Consider the following 22,786-nt stretch of genomic DNA (forward strand, 5'->3'; position numbering starts at 1 on the left):
GTGATTTCTTTTGTCTTTTAAATACTGTCTTTCGGTTTTCATTGATGGATAATGTCTGCTCTCTTGAATTTAGGTCTCATAAATTGTAAGTAATTGAAGAAAACGAATTTTATATATTCATAAAAGTAAGAAAAACAGTTTTCATTAACTGGGGCCAGTGGTCGAAACTCAATATTAGTATCGCATATGTTTTATGTATTTTGCATTCCAAACATTGGAACTTGAATGTGCCTAATACAGGCTACTTATATCCCTACAATCAAAGTGTCAGAGTTTAGGTACAAAATTGAATTACTAGTATCCCAGATATCTTCTCAAATGATTAAAAATGGAACCTTGATGTACGGTTTGAAATTAGCAGATTATGTATATGTCTATAACGTTTTCAAACTAGGATAATTGTCACTATAGATTTGTTTTTAAATTTTGATTACCGGTGAGGTGATATGTTTTATTTTGGAAACATAGATTACAGTGTGTTTAACATGTTTTATATGGTGTTGGAATAACTATATTAGACGTCCTCTCGATTTAGGGTTTTGTCATTGGAAAGGGAGCAAAAACAAAACTGAAACATGGAAATGAAAACAATAGAAATCGCATGGACTCAAAACGGAATGAGACCAATTGCGGTTGACAAGGTGATCATGAATATAACAATTACAAAGTCGTATAAAGTAATTAATATCAAAGCCGGTGATATGAGATGGACGTGTTGTATATAGGCAGGACCGGAGGCAATCTAATTAAAATATAGATCTCGGATTCCGAGATCTATATTTAGTATGTAGTATAACGTAGTATAACGAAATCCGAGATCTATATTTTAATTAGATTGGACCGGAGGTTGGCGTACAGAGTGACTGCGGTTTAAAATTAAAAAAAAAACCGCTTTAGTAAGTAACTCTTTACTAATATGTTATACTATTGCTTATTTGATATGAGTGACAGATGTTGGTGTAGTCAAAGATTGTTCTGACGTCTGACGTCCTTTTTGAGGAGTTGCTGGGGACAATGGGACGTGTTTGGTATACTTCAATGAAATGGAAACCCGACAGCATTATTAAACAAAAACAATCTAGAGAACACTACATCATTTTCAATAATAGAAACGTTACTACCATTTGTCAAGCTCGAAATCACCCCTAAACTAGACGTGTTGTAAGTAAATTTGACAGATTACCATGGATGTCCCATCGATTATGAATGTCTAAATGACAAAAAAAAAAAAACCCAAGAAATAAATTCCTCACAGCCATTGAAAAGGTTTTTGATTAAGAATAGTCTGATTAACAAATAGGTTGGGGTACATATATCCTTTACGGCTAGAGACTTATATCATCAGGACCGGTCCGTTTTTCCATATTCTGTTTAACTCATGCATACGTATGCCTATAAGTATCATTAACATCATACGGAGAAAGGCAAAACAAGACTAAGGTATTGCATGCTAAACCAGCAAACGGTTATCGAGCCTTTTCACTTTTATTCTGTTGCTCGTGGATAGTAGTCTTGGTTTGCTGAAACGAAGAGCAGACTCCTATGATATATTTTCAAACAGTATTTGAAATTCGTATTTTTTGCTTACTACCTTAGGACCATCTTCAAACCAATGCCAATTATAGAGCTGAAAATATTCTGTATGTAGTGTAGTAATTATCAAATTTAATATCCACTCACCATTGCTCTTTATTACAGCAATCCGGTATTACTTTCTAATTTTTTTTTTATTCTATCGGTCTTACCATCGCATTTATCACACTATTCAGCTCTACATAAAATCCCATGTATCTTGGCTCTGTGAAGACAAATGTCTTGGACCTGGCCTTAATATCGTTTAACCAGACTTATCATCGACCTATCAAGTCCTCTACCGTCTTGTTTCCTTGATGAAAACCTCACAAATGCAATTTGATAAGTCGATTATCATATTTTCCATATATGTTCGACACAATATGAAGCTTTTGATCTCGCTTGCTGCGCTTACTAACCAAAAAGTTTCATATTATGATTCGAAGATATCGGTATGCAAAAAACTTTATAATCGGTACATTTTCAAGGCGAAGTTGAAATATCTCAGCACTATTAAATGCAAAATCACAAAAAACAAACACATTTCAAATTGTACGTTTATAACAATAACAGTTTGACATAATTCGTGAAAACGGGACTGTATAATAAAAGGGATGACATTTTTGCCATTTGGAGTACCTGTGAGCTTTAACATCGTACTGTCTTTTCTTTTGAGCTGTAATTTATAATAACATTGAAAGAAAACAAATATTTTAAATGGGTGACGGTGGACAACTAGAGTTTGGCGTTTTGATCATGTCACAGAGTTCTGATTCTTCTTGAATGCTTCCCCTGTAGTCATAGTTTCTGTTACGACAGCGGCCATTTTCAAATTTCTGACGGCCTACTTTTGGTAAAGGTAGTAAATCGGTTCTGGAATGTGGTGTATATTTAGAAATAAGTGTGTTATGAGTACATGATAAGTCCGCCATCTGATAATGCAATCCCTTTTTACCTTTTAACACTCTATACTTATTTCCTGTAGTAGTTGAAGCTAAAACTGTTGAGTGTGGATAAGTTAAAGAATTAAAGTTTTCTCCGTGAACAAGACATCTACAGAACGTCCGAATGAAAGTTCTTCGGAATTTTTGTCCAAAAGCACAGTAGAGTATGAAGTTTATAGCACTATTGAATGTAACCATGAAATTACGAATTGTTGACAGAATCTGCCACCCGTACATATGTATGACATAACTATTCACAGAAAACGCTACGTTGTACACCAAAGCAGGTAATTGGCATATCATAAACACTATGACAACAGATACCAACATGATTGTCACATTATTTTCACGTGACTGCCTGACGTTCATATCTTTCCGCTGCTGGTGTGACCTTCTTACCGCAAAGATAAGAAATGTATTTAAAACTGCTAATGATGTAAGAGGTATGAAGAACATAACGAAAAGATAAAGCCACAAAAAATAGACTTGACGGTATACGTTATTTTTTCCGAAATCTGTAAACGCATAATCCAGTTCTGTGGTGTTCGTTGTGTTATTATCTCGGCGGATGATCTCATAGTCAAACCACCGATTTACGTTGAATAGGAATGACGTCACAGACACAAAGGCAATAACGAGTCGTGCTCTGGCTATAGTGCACATCCGAGCTGCTTTAAGTGGGTGACAGACGGCTATGTACCGCTCAACCGTGAAAGATACGGTCAACCATAAAGTTGCTGTTTGAGCAATTAAGGCGAACGGGTACATATATTTGACAATATACGGAAACACATATCCTTTAAATCCAATTGACAGCTGTGGCAACACCATTAGACAGAACGTTCCCAGGAGCACCATACCATCCCAGACAGCCAGTGCTGTAAGGTAACAATTTGTGGATGAATGCATTGTTCTTCTAGTCAATACTATCACTGTCAAACTGTTGCCAATAAGACCGAGAACGATAATTATTATAGCCATAAACCCGTTCATGTATCTTTCTAGTAGGACCGAATCTACAAGATGATGCTGCTGACTGTCAACAGCGATTGGTAGAAATGTTGTAATATCCAAGTGCTGTGATTGATCTCTTGGAAAGGACGGATTCCAGCCGGTTTTATTGGAAATAAACGACAGCATCGGGGTATCCTCCGTTTCCATAGCAACTACCTGCATTTGAATATGGTCTTTCGGAATCTTTAACTTGGGGGAAAAAAGGTGACTCTAATATGCTGATCTCTTTGATGTTATTGTGATGGAAATATAGTTCCTTTCGGTTCGATTGTAATTGTTGAGTGAATTACTGGATTAACGATTCGCATGACTCTTTCCTGAAAATGTAATGAAAATGCATTATTCAGCTGGAATAATTATTTAAAATGAAAATTCTGGACTCTTTTATTCACTGAAACACTCGTACAAAAGTTCCATGCTAAAAGAACTAAAGCAGAAATACATGTCCGACTATCTCAAACTTAAAGCATTTGTAATCTCCAAGGAGAATTTTATTTGACTATACAGACAATTTTCATCTGTATTTAACACGAAAACAACGTGTAGGAATTAATTACGGTTTAGTACTCCCTCTATATTTGTGCATTGATTAATTCAGAATTATATATTATTTTTGTTAGAAGTCTGGAATTTTTTTTTTTCACACGTCTTAAATTACTTTAGACATTCATGGTACCATATATTTTGCATTTTGAATTACACTTACAGTTATCCTATAAATTTCGTCTATCCATAATATTCTCAAAATGACTTATTTTCACAGAAACTATAAGCCTCGATCTGAGATAGTAAACTACTGATTTATTGTTTTTTTTTGTATTGTTGACTTTGTAGACTATTTTCTTCATGAAATGTCAATATTTTATTCCGTTATTGCAAACTTAAACAATACACATCAAAGAATAATTAGTAAAACAAATATATATACTAGTATATATTAGTGAACTGTAAATACACAATAGGATTATCCCTTATCAAGAACATGTGTTACATACATTCTTCACAACTAAGAAACGTGAAATTCTATAATTTCATTGGTCGTAAGCACTTTACTATATTCTAACTTGCCTTGTGAATGAAATTTATAATCATGACAATGTCCATGAATTACTCTTTGAAACCAAACAAATTATTTGAATCAAAATCATGATTCATTAGGATTTAATTTTTAAGATGAAGTATGTGAAAGTTTCGTAGAAATCCATCAATTAAAAGGCAAACATTCCTGTCTTTGCAAAATAAAAACCACACTTGAAAAGCCAAAATTTCCTTTTCCTTTATCCAATTTGACAAGCTTTGCAAACCTACCTACTCAATTTATACTCTTTTATTTGTCATTATGAATCGTCCTGAATATGGCATGAAACATTTGCCACTGGAAGTTAAGCAAACTACAATCTATGTAGCAATGATATAAACAGAGGGTAAAGAAATACAGCAAAATGGAATGAAAATAAGTAGCTGTTTATGTTTTTCGCCTCATTGGTAAGAAAAATTCGTCAATTCGTCAACAACCATAAAAAAAATACGAAAAAAGATGAATAATTGTATATCATAATGGAATTCCCTTGATGCCAAACGTAGCGTGTGAAAACTTTGAGCAAACAAACGATCTTAAATAACACCGTATAATGAAAAAGTTCTTCCAATTTCATGATAATCATTTCAGTCACAAAAAAATATTCCGTTCGATTCTTTCGAATGTAGAAATTAAAATGATCGGGTGCGCAGTCATATTGCGCACTATTAATCAAATAACTGATAACCTACATTTGAAGTAACTACATTTGAAGTGAAACGGACAATAATGCAAATATGCTTACACCAATAACCGAACTTATGCTGAATCATCAATTTTATTAACTGGCAATAATATCAATGGCCTTTTTAATCAGCAATATAATTGTGTTTTACCACCTCGTAAATTCACCTCCCGATTCCAGTTACGTAACAATTTGCTACGATAATTGTATTCATTAGAAAGTCGTTTATCCACCAAACTTTCAATATCATTGCAAGTTTGGCTTTGTTGTTGTTTTTGATTAGCACATTTAATCGTTTCAGATTGAATTGACAAGATTCAGTGTTTTATAATTACCATTTTTATTTCTATGAATGGAATTATTGATAGTTGTGAAATTGATATTGTACTGAAAAAAGGGCGCGTTACTTTTAAAGAAATATTTCACAAAAGTTTCTGTGAAGGTTCAACTCTTGGATAATTGGATCGAATGATTACAGCCTGATTGACACCTTTATATATACAATGTGATAGGAACTGTGGAGAAAATCAAAATGACCCTTTGTTTACCCTTTTCGAATAATTCTTCTTTCAGTTGAATGAACTTTCAGCCTTCTTCCCAATATAGAGATCAACTGCATGAGGTAGATTCTTATTAGACTTTGGATGTTAGATGTTGGAGAATAATGAACTGTCAATATAATTATGTAGTCATGTTCATTACATTAAAGTGACGATGACCGTTGTTTATATGTAATAACGGCTAATCTTCTATATTAACCCCAATTTACACATTTCAGAAATTGGCAGTAAATCCAATAAAGTCGTAATCATGTACGACTGTTACCCAGAGGCATTGTTTTAACTAACGGTCGTTATCATGAAGGCTGTTACCCAGATGCATTGTTAAAACTAACGATAGGATGACAGAGCTAAGAATCTCCTTCTGTTAATGATGTCGCTCTTATGTTTGACGACACAATTACTCCTGGGAACACACGGATTTTGAAGGAGTACATACAGGCGAAGAAATAGCGTTCAAGTGGAAAACTACAGTGAAAGAGAGAAAAAAAGATTGATATTTGTGATAAGCAATGTCGTCAGTCATATAAAAATTATTCAACATTGGGCCATTTTGAGAGATAAATGGTACCTACGTACCCTTGTACATTGATAACAGACCTCAAACTTCTCCTTGGACTTATAATTAAAAGATAAAATGAGACGTGGTGTGATCGCCAATTAGAAAACAACCCAACGATACCACCCTTAAAAAAGCCAAAACAAAATACATATAAGAACAAAGACCCAAAATGCGACATATCGGCGGATTTTTGCTTGGCTTGAGCAACTTGATAAGTGACACTTTTGGAGCAGGAACAGCTAACCCTCCCGGGACACACATTTTAAATTCGGATTTGTTGTGGGGTTCGTGTTCAGTGTAGTGTTTGTGAACTGTTGTTTGTCTTTTTCGACTTTTTTCTTTTGATCATGGTGTTGTCTGTTTTTCGTTAACCAATAGTTAATAGTTGTCTTGTATCCTTTACTTTATTCCAATGCTTTCATAGCACCAAACTTTACACGTCTATAGCAATTATTTGAATGCATTTGAGATGAAAGCTAACACATTTTGTACCGGATTTACTTAATATATTGCTACAATTGACGTCAAGCCAATCAAGCTAAATGTTTGTGTGAAACACATTTATATTTACTAAACATATTGTTATAATTGACGTCCGAGCCAATCAAGCTCTATATTTGTGCGGAACACATATATTGTTTCCGATTTGATTTCTTGTTCTATAATTATAGTAATATCACAAATAAAGAAAACAGCAATGACAAGTCACGAATGCAAAACAATTTCGTTATTGCTTTATGAACGTATTACGTGATATATTCTGGAAAATATTTATTTTAGAAGTTTTGACGCCGAAACATGCAACTTTTCAATCACAAATAACTTCAATTCGTACCATCAATCATAATACTTTTCTGTCATCATAAAATGCCTCAAAAATTTAAATTATGATAAAATAGAATCTGTATGGAAATATTTTTTGTTGCTTTTTACCGATTTGAATAACGTTTTAGGGAAGATTCAAGAATAATATCAGTCAGCAAATCTTAATGTTATGGTATCGTTAGGTTGTTGCCGCCGTATTGTTGTATACCCCCGGAATATCCTTTTATGTATACTTAATTCGTATTCATATTGAACAGATATATAATGTTCTGAGGAATATTTGCGAAAAATACTAATTGAGGTACAGTGATTTATTACAAAACACCTTATATAAGAATACTGGATTTTGATTGATTGATAGCCGGTATATTTTTATGCCCCACCTAGGGGCATTATGTTTTTCGGTCTGTCCGTCCGTCCGTCCGTCTGTCCCGCTTCAGGTTAAAGTTTTTGGTCAAGGTAGTTTTTGATGAAGTTGAAGTCCAATCAACTTGAAACTTAGTACACATTTTTCCTATATATGATCTTTCTAATTTTAATGCCAAATTAGAGTTTTGACCCCCCAATTTCACGGTCCACTGAACATAGATAATGATAGTGCGAGTGGGGCATCCGTGTTCTATGGACACATTCTTGTTTCTTATATTTTGACGATTTTTTCTTCGTTGGTGACAATTAAGTGTTTCTTTCACGAATTTTGGCGGATATGCCACAATAACTTCTGTCGTGTGGTTGGCAAGCCTCTTCCCCCAGAACCATTCGAAAAGTTCCGTACGTCTCGGCAAATTTTAAAAGCAATACGATTAATAAAAAAAAATAATTGATCGAAGGGATTTGAATACACAGTCCACTGCAAATGGGGGTATACCTATGTATCCCCAGCTTTTTCTTTTAAGTATTACCACAACCTTAAATAACATTTGTTTTGGACGGATATTTGTGAAAAAATACAAGTCTTGTGACGAAATTTCTCTTGCCTGTCGATTCTAGTAATTTTATTGTGTTGATAGGTATTTTATCGCAAATACACTTCCATAAAATTGTATGTCTGTTCATTACATGTAAGCATCTGTTTCTAAGTATACAGAAACTAATGTTTTTCGGTTATTTTTTGGAAATGGTTCTACCCATAAGACTTAGACAAGCTTGAAGATGTCATGGATATCTGAAGTTTCTTTTTCAAGGTTTCCCTTTCTACTTCCTAATAGTATTTACATTTTGTTCCATTAGCCAGTAATTTGCAATTGCTTTAGAACCATTAGCAAATAATTTCAATTACTTGTTGTACCACTAGTAGGCACATATATTAGGCCTGATTGTTAAAACGTTTCCATGCATACACTGACGAAGTGCAATTTTCGTTGTGCAAGGAATAGTTTTTTTTTACACGTTCCGGCGTCCGTAATCTCTTTTTATCACCATGCTTGCACCTTTATGTTTTGTAGGATGCTCTTTATTTTATCGTTTTAACATAGATCAGATCAATGGTTGTCATATGTTTAGATTTTTTACATTTTATGGGAACCTTTTTTTTTTTAACTATACGTTTTGTGTTTGTTCATTATTGAAGTCCGTATTGTGACCTATAGTTGTGTATATTCACATCATTTGGTCTGGTGGATAGTTGTGTAATTGGCAATCGTACCAGAAATCCTCATTTTTAGCTCACCGGGGCCCGAAGGGGCCCCATGTGAGCTTATGCCATCACTTGGCGTCCGTCGTCGTCCGTCGTCTGTCGTCGTCGTCTGTCGTCGTCGTCTGGCGTCGTCGTCTGTCGTCGTCGTCTGTTGTCGTCTGTCGTCGTAAACTATTTCAAAAATCTTCTCCTCTGAAACTACTGGGCCAAATACCTTCAAACTGTAACTTAATGTTCCTTAGGGTATCTAGTTTATAATTTGTATCCGAAGTTTTGATCCATCGACAAACATGGCCGCCATGGCTAAAAATAGAACATAGGGGTCAAATGCAGTTTTTTGCTTATATCTCAAAAACTAAAGCTTTTAGAGCAAATCTAAAAGGAGTAAAATTGTTCAATTGGTCAAGATCTATCAGCCCTGAAATTTTCAGACGAATCGAACAACTCATTGTTGGGTTGCTGCCACTGGTTGTTTTAAGGAAATTTTGCAGTTTTTGGTTATTATCTTGAATATTATTGAAGATAAAGATAAACTGTAAACAGCAATACTGTTCAGCAAAGTAAGATCTACAAAAAAGTTTAATATGACCAAAATTGTCAATTTGACCCCTTAAGGAGTTATTGCCCTTTAAGGACAATTTTACACAAGTTGTTTTATGTTTTTTAACTTTAAAAATCTTCTCAAATGAATCTATTATAAATTTTTTATTTCATTTCCTTGTACGTCAAGAAACATAGACACTATGGCTTAAAATGGAACATGGGTAAAAAGCAAAAATAATCATTGATGAAAGATTTAAGCAAAAAAAATAACAGGTGAGCGATTCAGGCTCTTGAGAGCCTCTTGTTTTTTAATGTCAGATGAAAAGTAAGTTAAATCTTTGCGGAAATCAGAAACAAAAATCCAAATTGGAATGCACATTTTGTAAAATAATGATAACAAAAATGTATTTTTATCTGTCCAAGTCTTAAGCTACCATATAGATATTGTCATAATTAGACATTGATGTTAGATTTGGCGCCATCAGTTCAGTCTAAAAAAAAATAGAACCTGCATTAAAAAAATGATGGAAGTAGAATAATAAATTAATACCATTGTGATTAGAAATCCTTGTGTGTGACAAAGGTATAAACGATTATGCATGATAAATGGATTAATTTCCAATGTATCACTGATCTTTTCTTCCTGGGGATTTGGCACTATCTTTTCGATAGTTATAAAAACATGCATGGTTTATGTGTATTACAGCAACGATTAATTGAAAGTCGTTGCTCATATTTTTTTAACCTGTACATAATAGTAATCAGTCATATGAATTATATTTATCAACTCGTATATGTTTATAAAGTCATAGAAGTCATTGGCTATGAGATTCCATAACAGAACAATAAGTAGGTGTCATTAGACGTTCTGAATACACAACAAAAAACACGGTTACTAAAAAGATAGCCAATCAAAGATTTATTAACTTTTACAATATAAAACGTAAATACGATTGAAAATGAGTATTAAGGTTCATTTTTTTTCAAAAGCCATGTTTAGTCGCAAAAAATTATAAAGTCACAACGGTTATTTTCATTTGAGGTCAAGGTAAGATTAACACATCCCACACAACCAAACGGATACTTCTGTGCAAGACGTTCTTCTTGATATTTTTTCAAGCGTTGTAGTATAAAGGGAATACTATTATTCATGTATTGTTATGGTATGCATTTTATTTTTACTCGGCAAGCCTCGCACTTCTTCCTGTTATAAGTAATCAGGTTAAAAACCATAAGGACATTTTAATATTTTTTTGTCAGTATTGGTTGATCTGAAATTTACACATTTGATAAGTAAAAATATTGGAGTCGGTTTCACAAAAAAACGTACGACTAAGATTTGTCGTAAGTCATGAACAATTCAGTATACTTACGATCAATCTTAATCGTAAGTTTTTTTGTGAAACCGACTCCTGGCTGTTAAATATGACATCTGACTTATTTTTATAATTAAATAAGTTACATTACATCATACACATCTCTATAATCTACAAAGCAATGTTCTTGTCATCGAGTTCAATATAAACGTCAGCGATTTCAAAAAAAGTATTGTTGTAATTTTGTTCATTTTTTTTCAATATTAATTTCAGCACTAATTTCATAAGTATGATACTGGCTGTCAAATATTAATAACTGATAATTTTTTATAATTCAATATTTCACATTAAAACATACTCATCTTTCAGATTTATATCTTGTGGAAATGAAAAATAGAAGTTTATGACGTCAACTGACATTTAAAAAATGATCATTTCAAAACAAGATCAGGTGCTTAGTATAAATACGTAGCTACTGAAGATTTAGTACGATTCAAAAGCGCACGAAGTGTATTGTAATTTATCTCGTGTTATTAATATGATCCAAGGACAAAACCCTCCGATGAACCATGTGTTTTATTGTGTTTCTTTATTTGCATTGGGAATATTAAATTTTTAATCTGTTTTTAATGACGACAGGAAAAAAAATTGGTTTTTTGAATTTTGTTTGATTTGCATTTGTGGTTTTTGTCTTTTTTTTATTCTGTTATTAAGATGATAGTATAAAAATAAGGAGATGTGGTATTTTTGTCAATGAGACAACTAAATCTTCACCAGAGACAAAGGAGCAGTTACATTAGTGCATAAAATTTCTTTTTTCTATCTCAGACATCATTTCAGACTAAAACGATATGCGTGTACTTGTGCCGCAGAAACTTTTTAACCTTTCCATCAAATATTAATCACATTCTAAATATATATAAAAAATAATGGAATCTTATAAGTAGTCATAACAACTCATAGTTTTTTTTGTTTGTATATAAATATATATTATTTGTTTCATTGGCAATCATACCACATCTCCTTATTTTATATTATTTATTTAATCGTTATTTCTTATGCTTGTAACTGGTATTTTTTTTACATTTTCGTTAAAAGCTTTTATATTTTTTGGCATGTAGTTTTGTTATAAATAATAAGGAGTTTTAGAGTAAACGCTTATGAGACAGGAAAACCTTACGACAAAAAAAAAAGAAGATCTGCCATTACTAGAGCAAGCAGATTTTCTAACCGGCACAAAAAATATCAGACAACAACTGACGAGTTTCTTAGGTAAGTCAGACACATTAACATGTGACGATGTGGAAAAAAAGATTTTGACAATCAACAGTTCACTTTTTGACCTGATTGATGAATAGATTGATTGATTGGTTGTTCAACGGTTTGCTTAACTTTCAGTGGCAAATATTACATGCATGTTCAGGACGAGAACAAATCCACAATAAAACATTAGATAGGTCTTGTAATAGGGGGTCGACTGGGATGACAGGAGGAAAATTTGGAATGGCACCGGAACATTTAGATATTTAATAGGGACAGAAAAGCCTTGCAACAGGCCTCTAACGGACCTCTCAAAGAATTTTGTAACGGTTCTTAACGTGCCAAAAGCGTGGCACTCTCTCTTCACGATGCATCAGTTTTAATGTCCCATTCTGACTGTATGGGGCTGCGTATTTATAAATCCCTCCCATCCAAACGGATATGCCCAATTTTAGCGAGGGTTATACTGCCTGTCGGATGATGCTTAAACCATTCGAGAGTGTTTAAGTATGATCAACATTAATTATAAGCGTAGGAATTGTACCCTTTGTAGGTACCTCTATATAACTCGTGCCGTTTGTAAAAATGCGCAAGCGGTGACCTTAAAACAACGCGCGGTTTCGATTGAATACGTAATATGTAATATACACACCAAGTTTAAAGATACTGTCGATAGCTGATTATCTAATTGCAGATTTTCATTTGGGCATTCAAAGCGTCGTACTAACCTCTCGTCGTGACGATGAGATTGAACGAGTTTCTTTTGCCAGTGATTGATTAACACATATGACCCTATTTAGCCTGGGGAGAATCGAACTCAACATAACATCTGCTAGTCAATTTCAGATAATAGAAACTTTACGGAATGAGCTACGAAGTAAGGAACAATAAACGATGATCTGTATGATTAGACAATGTAATAAACGTTAGTAAGACGCTTGCTAAATGGACATCCATTTTTAGGTTCCGGTGTAATAAGGGTAATAGTTGGCATTTGTGTGCTTGCTTTGCACGTCAAAGAGTCGGTAGGGATTCTTATTTAAAGCTTATCGAAAATAATCTTGTTTCCAGTGATAGTCAAAAGTATCTGCACCCTGTCTTGGTTTTGTTTAGTTTAGTATTTGTCTTTTCGTCTGTTTTCTTTTTGTCATGGTATTTTCATCCCGTCTTTAAAATATGATTTTGATTGTCAAAGCTCCCTTTCGTATATACTTACTTTTTTAAATTTAAATTTAAATTTAAAAAGAGCAAACTTGCTAACATGTAAATTATAATTATTCTTTAAGAGAAGTGCGATACAGGAGTAGGCAAAAAAGATTAACTTATCGGTAGGTCAAAATTCAGATAAGGTAATTTACATACCCTAACTCCTCCCAAAATCACGGCAAACGCTGTATATCTTACCCAACCCAATCCCTTTATTCGGTTAGCCCAATCTCATCCTGGGCAGGCTCTGTAATGGCAATGACCTATCAGAAATCTCGACTACATCCGCGTAAACTTGTTGTTCACGCTTTGTATTTTCATGATGTTTTAATATCTGCTGATTCATTTTGCAAAGCCGTTTCCATTCTCTATTGTATATTCTATATAATAGTCGGTTGGCAATTAATTTGTTCTACATTGAAAGAAAATATTTATCAGCATGTACAATAGTATGGCTTTCTCATTTTGATAGCTAAATTACTATAGATCTTTAATTTCAATTTTGCCATATACTATTGTTATATTTAATTGATTCTTCAAGTAGACATCATAATCCGTTAGTCATGCTGTTATACTTAAATCGTTGTCCATTACATGGCTTTATAATGTGTTATATTGATCAATTTAGTCAATACTTTATGCTGACAAGATGGCATGTTTCTTAAGTTTTATCGACACGGAAAAAAATAAATGAGTATACTGTATACGAAATATTGCGTTTCCTGGTAAACTGAAATTTTGAAACACACGAAGGAGACAATGTAGCGATGTAGAAATAAGGCACATAAGTTCAAGTATGATATACCAACTATATTCAACTCAAAACTTCGTATACAACCTTGAGACCTTTGTAGTATGGGTGTTTGCCAATTGTTGAAGAACCGACATTAACTCATAAATTACATATACTAATAACAGGAATGTTGAGTATACGGCAATTAGATAAAAACCCAACAACAGAGAAAAAAACTCACAAAAGACATGTTCATTTTCTTTTTCTCATCATTTTTTTTTTGGTAGTTACACTCTCATACTTAACTCTTTACTGTTATTTTGAATCCTTGAAAAAAGAAGAACGTTTTAGAGTTTACTTATCTAGTAATTTAAACATTTAAGACACACTATAGTATTTCCTAATTTTACCGTTTAGTCTTTTTACAACAAATTAACTTTCAAAATTATATTTACTGTCATGGTGAACATTTTCAACTCCATACACTATTTAATGGCCTGGAGCACCACTGAAGAGACATTTATTGTCGAAATGCGTATCTGGTGAGCAAAATTGGTATCGCTAATGCTATTAAACTGCATAACGACCATTCTTGCTTAATCATGTTCAACAGAAAATATTTGATAAATATACAGTAAATTTAACCAGATAAGAGTAAAACAACTTACATGAAACACGTCTATAGCTGTACGTAGATTATGATACTGTGTCAAAATATGACAGCCAAGCCCTTGTACAAGTCCTTGGATTGTGATGATGTTTTTGTCATATTGCCTCCGCAATATGTCGGTTATAAAACTAGGTTATATATTTTAATTTTATGTTAGTTTTCATGTTTAGAAATTCTGCACTAAAAATACAGAATTTAGTGTGTTAAGGTTATAACTGGCACAAGTGGCTCAGTTGAAATTTCATAATAAATATGATTTGCGGATGATAGAAGTAAACTATCATTTTTTTCACAAGGTCGTTTAACACTTGCGAAAGATATAGAGATCTACCGAGGGTTTAAACATCTATGGAAGAAGTATGTGTCCGTCCGTCCGTCCTCATTTCAAGTAGTCATACACTTTTTGAGATTGTGAAGCATAGAAATAAAACATGAAAGGTTAAACATATTTTTTACATTTGAAATTTGAAATGATACATGTATACCTTCACATGTCCTTTGGCCAGTGAGTTGATTTAATTTGGAGTAGATTGTCATTGTAAACACAATTCCAATATTGAAGCTGGCGAACATATTAACTAGAATGTCAGCTTTAATTTTGTTAACATTTTGCAAACACAACTCCATCATTATCCTAATAAAAAATTATATAAATACCCGTATTAGTTCGCCTAAAAAGCTGGTAAAGTTCGGTATTGAATCATTTATTCAAGTCTCAATTTGTTAACATTGCAGTGTTGTTAAAACTCCAAAGTACATATATGAAGCTGTGATGTCATGAATTTTATAAGAAACTGAAAGGGTCCTGGTGTGAAATGAAATAAGTGGTAATCGCTTTTCTTTTTTCAGAATTTTTTATTTATATGTTAAAATCGTTCGTCGACCAGATGGATATATATCCGATTGTAGGTTAATTGTGTTGGCTGTTCTGTGGAGGTTTTGTAGTTTCCATGCTCCCACACGTTTTATTTTTGTTTTTATTTCACACTTAAGTGTTGGGCAAATATACCTGAAGAAGGTTTAAAGAAAATTAGATAAAAACCCAACATCTTGCTCACGGAAATTGGGGTCTTGCGTGATTTTTAATATGAGAAATAATATGAGCCAATCGGGTAGCTAGACAAACAGCCATGTGCAAGAAATATCCGACATAGACAATAGTCACTCTTTTATTGGACTATTAGCTTTCTGGTCTCAACGTCAGCCAATTTAGATTTTATAAGAATAATAACCTGTTACTATTAATAATCTGTCATCAGTGTTTAAGCAACACGTGAGGAATCTTAAATTCTGGCTTGGCAGATGCAGGATTCACGAAGAAAGACAATGACCTCTGCTTGGAGGGCAATTGAAAGTTCGTGACAGGTTTAATGAAATGAAAAAAAAAATAGAATATCAATTTCAGTGAAGAAGAAAACTTGACAGTTTTGTAATATTCTAGTTAGATGCTGTTCTCAGAAAGGTCACTCGGGGTTCAGTAATCAAAGTATGTATAAAAGAAAGATATACAAATCAATTTGTGTCAAACTTATCGTAGGTGTCAGTTTCAATGATTTGATCGTAAAATTGTAAAACAACTCTAAACGTCAATAGAAACCACTAAAGGCATCATTAACTGTAAATTGCTGTACATCTAGGATATGTTGATTTTACTGTAACATTCAATGTCCCTCCTCTTCCTTGACACGGAGTTTTAAAGGTGAATCAGCTAAGAATTCGACAAAAAATAAAATCTGTTTTTTGTTTTGTTTGAAACATTCAAAGGAGCGGAATAAAAGCTAGAATTCAGGGCAGACCTATACACGCATGTTAGATTTCTACATGATGCCAAACATACCACAATTAGTTGGAAAAATGAAATAGTCTCATTTAAATATGCGGATTTTACTAAAACTGTAGCAGAGGTAAAAAAAAACCGAATTGACTCAAAAAATATGAAATTGAGATGATTGATATATATGTCGTGTACAAGTTGTAATTTTGAACAAATTATAATTTGTACACGCTTTTGGTACACGTTATTATTATTTTACCAACCTCTTTCTTTCAACCGGGGATACCAGTTTGTCTTCAATGATTATCTAGCTTGATGTTTATAGCTCAAAATTTTCTTCAACCTAACATTAAGCGCTTGTCCCCCTCTTGCAAAGACTTGTTTTTGTTTCATCCAATTGTGTAGAGATTTGCAAAATACAGAAACTGTGTACACAATTATATTTAACAATAACAACTAGTATACAACTTACCATTCTAGAAAATGCCTTGTATTTAGTAGGATTGTACGTTATATTTGTAGACCTGTTTGTTTCATTATTTGTATCTTATATTACCCTGAATTATACATGAATAATTGCTTGTTCACGTGTGAATGAGTAGGTTTGACTGTTCACACCATAGATGTGTGAAGAGTTAACACCCACAACAGTTATAATTTCGTGTTATATGTTTATGTATTGACGTTCACTTGATGATAAAAATAAAAAATTAATGTAGAATTATATTAAAGGAATGGTCAAAGAGACATAACATTGGATTATGGAATATTTACGCTAGTCTCATGACAATATAGATGAACAACCTAATGACCGGTGGTGTTCAAAATATTTGGCGGGAAATTCCATGCGTACGTGATAATGATTGTGCTAAAGTAGAAATCTACAAGAAAATAGGTCAATTGTAAAATCATGTTAACATTGAACATGTGCAACTTTAGAGATTCTACCAGGTAGACTGTGTCTAGTATAATACGATCTTAGTATTTCACCTCTGGAGAAAATAAAATTATCAAATTTAAAGCGCGAGGCTTTCCGAAAATTCAAGTTCGAAGGAGGAGAAATATCGTATTGCAGACTGATTTTGCGTTAGCAAATTTTTGTTCTTCCCTCAGCGGGATTCGGACCCTTGCTTCTGTGATATCGTGGCAACACCGCCTGCACTGTGTCCAGCGCTCTAGACCACTCGGCCACCTAGGCTACATAAAAATATAGCTTTCGGTGGCCTAGTGTTACCTTTCCTCGTCAGTAGAATCTAGAGTTGTAACACAGTGCATGATATATTAGGCATGAAGATGGAATTGATTGCAGATTAGCTAAATTATCTATCGTAAAGGATCGTAAGATGCAGTAACAGAAATAATTATTTGATAAGTAGATATATAATGGGCAAAGTTTATCTTTCTTTTTTCAATGATCTGCAAACTGATAATGTTCTTTCTATGTGATGTCGTATTCATGGTCGACTTTTCTCGTGACGTCAAAATAGCGAAATTAGAAGGATGCTAGGAAATTTTACGCCATTATCGAATTTTGACCAATGGATTTTTCAGATCAGACGAACCACACGTTGATTATAAAAAAAATAACCAACTGCTTGGCGAAACTATAAATCAGTTAAGAATTATATAAGTTGAGATAAATGAAAAATGAAATACTTACATTTCACAAATGATAATGCTTTGAAAAATATTTAACACTAAGTTCCATGTACTCGAGAGAGTTATCGAAGGCTCACGCAGTTACTTAGTCACAACATTCTGTGGATAAGTCTTGATTTGAGCTATTTTTGTATACTAGTAAATTGCGATATATCACATATTTTGAAATGTTTTGCTTAGATTCGATATAATATGATTTAATGTCCTTTATAAGGTAAGTCAGACACAAGTGGTTACATAAATGCGTCACAGTTATACCATTCATCATAAGTTTGATTCACATTGTATTTCTTAAATGGAAGAATAAAAAAGATACCATACGAGTTATGCCCTTATAATCTCCATTTAATCAGAAAATTATTTTGGAATGATTTTGTTTCTCGACCCACTCGTTTAGGAGTTGAATGAATCATTTGGGTATTCTGCAATGTCTTCAATTCCATTCTCATCTTAAACACCAATACAAGGACTGTTCGTCAACAAAAGTGTTAGTTTCAGTTCAATTGTCTGTCAACAAATTTTACTCTTATCGAAAGCTATAGGATGTCCATAGAAGGGATCGGAAATAGTTACGTCAATCACATATTACTGTGAAACAAATTAAGTTTGAAAAAAAAAAAAAATTAATAAATTGAATTTCAGTAAAATTTGATTTTCCGTAGGTAGCAATTGATCTCTGATAATTACTTGATCACATTTTTGGGGATAGTAATCCAGTATACTGATGTCATTCTACACTAATATAATTTTTATAAAAAATCTTTGTAAAAAAAGTACTGAAATTGATATGTCGTGATCTTGATACATACAAATTGATATGTTGACTTTAAATCGCATAATGAACTTTCATTCGTATTTTTAAACGCAATGAACATTATGAACACGACAGAACGAGAAAATTTTTTGCACAAAGAACGTATACATAGTATGCTTAGCACCATTTTTTTCAAACTACATTAGATATGGATAGGGCTATGGATTTTCTTGGGGGTGGGGGGATAGATAAATCATTTTTTGGACGGAAAGGGCTGTTTATTATTAATGCTGATGGCTACCATTAATTTAAGTTTTTAACGATTTTTTCTTCATTTTAGACATATTTAGTTGTTGCAAAATACGTTACTAAAATTTTTCAATTATTAGAGGTTTACAATATAGAAGTACTCTAGTTTTTCAAGGACAAACTCACATCTAGTCAGTCAAATGAATTTTTCATTGATTAAGATTTGATACTTATACTATTTGAATACTGTCGTTCAGATAAGGAAAATGATGTGTTTTTTGACCGTATTCTTGTTGTTAATTGTACATAATTCAGTACCAATTCTCTTTACTACTCCACAGAAAAAGTGACGAGCCGGTTGAACTTCATTGACTTGGAGCAATGTATCTTTAAACAGTGTTTTTCTTTAGTAATGGATTCTTTATACCCCTAGAGATCATACTAGGAACATAAAAATGTCCTTGTCACTTGGAGGTGATTAGAAATCAACATATCGTACTAAAAGAATTTAAAAGACGTATTACTCCTCACGGGAATATGTTATAAATGATGCACACACAATGCAAGTAGAAGTTTTAATAACGTGTAAAGGCATATTAATCCCTTGATGTTCTTATAGAATAGGTTGCAAGCTTAATAATTTCATTTAAAAGCTTAGAAATTGCACTATTGAAAGTATGAAGTAATTTCTTAAAAACGGAAATTTACCGCGGGAATAATTAATTTGTTCATGTCAAACCTGTACTATTTCAAATATAAAACAAATTATGCTCTCTCTCTATATATATAATCTGATCCTATTCCAAGTATTTCCACGTATTTTTTAATTGAAGAAGCAAGCTGCAGGAATATTGAATAAAATGAAAAGATTTTCTATTATAATGTAATAAAAAAAAGCTTATCAATGATACTAGGCTTATAACGCCAGACGCGCGTTTCGTGAACAAGAGACTCATCAGTGACGCTAGAATAAAAAAAAGTTAAAAATTCCAAATAGAGTACGAAGTACTTTTATTTCATTCTTTAAAAGCTAGTTTGTTAACAAAAAAACAGAAGACGGGTGTTGAACATTATCGACTTAGTGAAACATCCATATGGGAAATTAAAAAACAGTTATGTCTATACCACAGTGTGTTTCATTTATAATGGATTGTTAATACCTCCCGAGATCACCCGAATGCTCATGTCATTTGTGGAAGAGATTACAAATCAACATGTTAGAAAAATCTTTATAAGACACATTGTTCCATTCAACAGTGTATGGAGAATGTTAAGAAGCCGAGAAAAGCACTAACAAATTACAAATTAGAAAACTGTAATTCCTTATAATTCTAATACTGCAGATTGCTTCTTAAAACGAGTTCATTTAAAAGCATAAAAAAATCGAACGCAAGATCAATGATATATCAATAATATAATAATAGTCCCAATTTTCCCGTGAATAACAATTGCTAATTTTTAGTCGAAGGTTAAATGTTAGACTTGATATCTAGATCTTTTGATATGAGAAGAGTTCAATCATACAGTAATGTAACTGAAATGTCTCATGTTGATGCAGTTAAACAATTCAACTTTAAAAAAATACAAAAAGATTTAAAACCCCTCTGTGGTCTTGTAGTGCGGTGGTATGTGCATTCCACCATTCTCGTGGCATTAAGGAGTATTAGAGTAAAGCCTGTCGGCATAATTTGTCCCAGGAGGGTGACATGTTAAGACTGTTACCTTTCGAACAGTGACGTTAGATTTTAGCTTAGCACATCAATCTTGTACAAAGCATAGTTCATATTTATATCCCATTAGCATGCTCTCGTCCTGATATGCATGTATAATTTGCCACTCACGCGCGACGTGTACAACCATTCCATCCATCCATCTGTCTGATTTGAATATTCTAGCGGTAAGATAATTTGGTTAAATAATATAAAATAAAATGAAGCTTATAATTTTAAGACAACAGAAAAGACGTTTTTGTAATGACAATGTAATTGTTGAAATTTCCACAAAAGTTCCGAGTATTATATCAGAGTTGGTTTAATATTTGAAATAAGATTTTCCATTTCTAAACGATTAATTTCTTATGGGGAATGGTAAGACTTTTTGGTAACCATTTCATCCCTGTCCTTATATCAATGAAGTAACTGCAATTGTTGTCTCGAAAATTTGTATTAGTTGACAATGACACTGTGTCTTTTTAAGTCAACAAGATATGTTATGTTTTTTTGCAACGGAAAATAAAGTTTGGCGAACATGGCTATAATCATTGAGTTGACCTATGTTTCCTCCTTATCGATAAATGTTAGCCTCGTTATCGTAATATAATTCCTGTGTTCGTGTTCATTTTATAACTTTTTTTACGTTATCAATAATGTTAGTCCATTAGGTTGGAAATAAATGATACTACCAACCGAATCTTCACGGTCTTAAAAATCGGTATGTAGAAATAACAAACAAAAAAAAAACAAACAACAAAACAATTGATTTTGAATTAAACGAAAATAAATAGGTTAATAAGCTATTAGGAAAGATATAAGATTGAGCTACGGCATACATGCTTCTAATTTTGTTTTTGATTAATTTACCATTAACAATTTTTATGATTAATGAATTCATTACATATTAATGATAAATTCAAAGATATATGCCACTGGATCTTATTCGCTAACTGAAATTAAAATAAAATCGAATGTTGCAATGCTGCTAACTTAAGTGCCACATGACCGACCCGTAACGGCATTTTTATTATGAAGCTCTTCAATGTCTTAAATATCAGACTTCTCAAAATGTTTGCTTTAATTAGAAGAAACCTGCTAAACTTGATCCAGAAAATGTAGATGTATGTTTGATGAGTGATTATTTACTGCCTGTGTTGATATAGAAGATGTCTGGGGTTTCCAATTGCAAAATAAGAGCTTTCGAGATGACTGCCGATCCTCCAGAGCACCTGATTTCACCTTTTTTTCGGAAAGGGTTGTATTGCCCATAATTAGTTTTTTATGTGTAATATTCCGTTTGTTTTTTCCTTTGACTATTGAGTTGTCATTTTTGATTCCTCTTATGTTTTTATTGCTCCCATACTTTGGCATCTTCCTACCTTTTTGCATGATTCATGATAAGAAACGGAGTAAAACAAACGTTATCTTCAACTCCTATGAAATTAAGAATTTACTCAACAGTAATAAAAGAATTATCGTCAACTGTAATGTAGTGTTGCATCTCCAATATCATTTTATTCACTAAACAAAAAAATGGGTTGTGTGTTTTCACATTACCAAATTTGTTTTGCATCAATAGGGGAGAAGTATGTTATTCTTAAATTAAGCAATATAGCTGCGACCAACGACGAACATCGACGGTCCCGTTTTTAAAGACTCACATTTATGTTGTTAAGAGAAATAAGCAGAACGGCCAACTTCGTTTCATTTGACCACAAACATAGTAACCCTTCATTGGTTGCAATAGTGAATTAAACCGTAAGTGCAACGAGGGCAGAACATCAGAAAAAAAACCCAGCACAAATTCACCTAATTGACATGACATATATTGTACTTTAGCTCAATTGGTAGAACAGTTCCCAGGGTTCGATCTCTGGTTTTACAGTGATAACTTTGGAAGTAATATCTTTTATTGTAACCTACACATGTATACACTGTTATGACAATTTATGATATTATTTAATGTCGGTTAAATAGCAATATCATATTATTTTCAATATGTTTATGATCAGGAAACAATAAGTGCTATATTAT

General features: G+C 32.8%; 2 protein-coding genes across 3 annotated transcripts in view; one reads left to right on the forward strand and one right to left on the reverse strand.

Annotated features, from left to right (window-relative positions):
• LOC127734858 (focadhesin-like) overlaps positions 1-22,786 on the forward strand; it is a 319,452-nt gene that overhangs the window by 42,986 nt on the left and 253,680 nt on the right. The window lies entirely within an intron of this gene.
• The window catches only part of LOC127734871 (FMRFamide receptor-like), a 47,546-nt gene continuing 26,875 nt past the window's right edge, over positions 2,116-22,786 (reverse strand). Inside the window, exons 1-2 of one of the 2 annotated variants that reach the window (XM_052244918.1) lie at positions 14,603-14,701; positions 2,116-3,847 (exon numbers count right to left, since the gene is read on the reverse strand). In XM_052244918.1, the coding sequence (XP_052100878.1) occupies positions 2,286-3,692 (1,407 nt within the window). In that variant the 5' untranslated portion in view covers positions 3,693-3,847; positions 14,603-14,701 and the 3' untranslated portion in view covers positions 2,116-2,285. Of the gene's footprint in view, positions 3,848-14,602; positions 14,702-22,786 lie in introns of those variants that run through there. The other variant, XM_052244919.1, reaches the window with a different exon arrangement.

This window comes from Mytilus californianus, unplaced genomic scaffold, assembly GCF_021869535.1.
Source record: "Mytilus californianus isolate M0D057914Y unplaced genomic scaffold, xbMytCali1.0.p SCAF_3, whole genome shotgun sequence".
Taxonomy (NCBI): domain Eukaryota; kingdom Metazoa; phylum Mollusca; class Bivalvia; order Mytilida; family Mytilidae; genus Mytilus; species Mytilus californianus.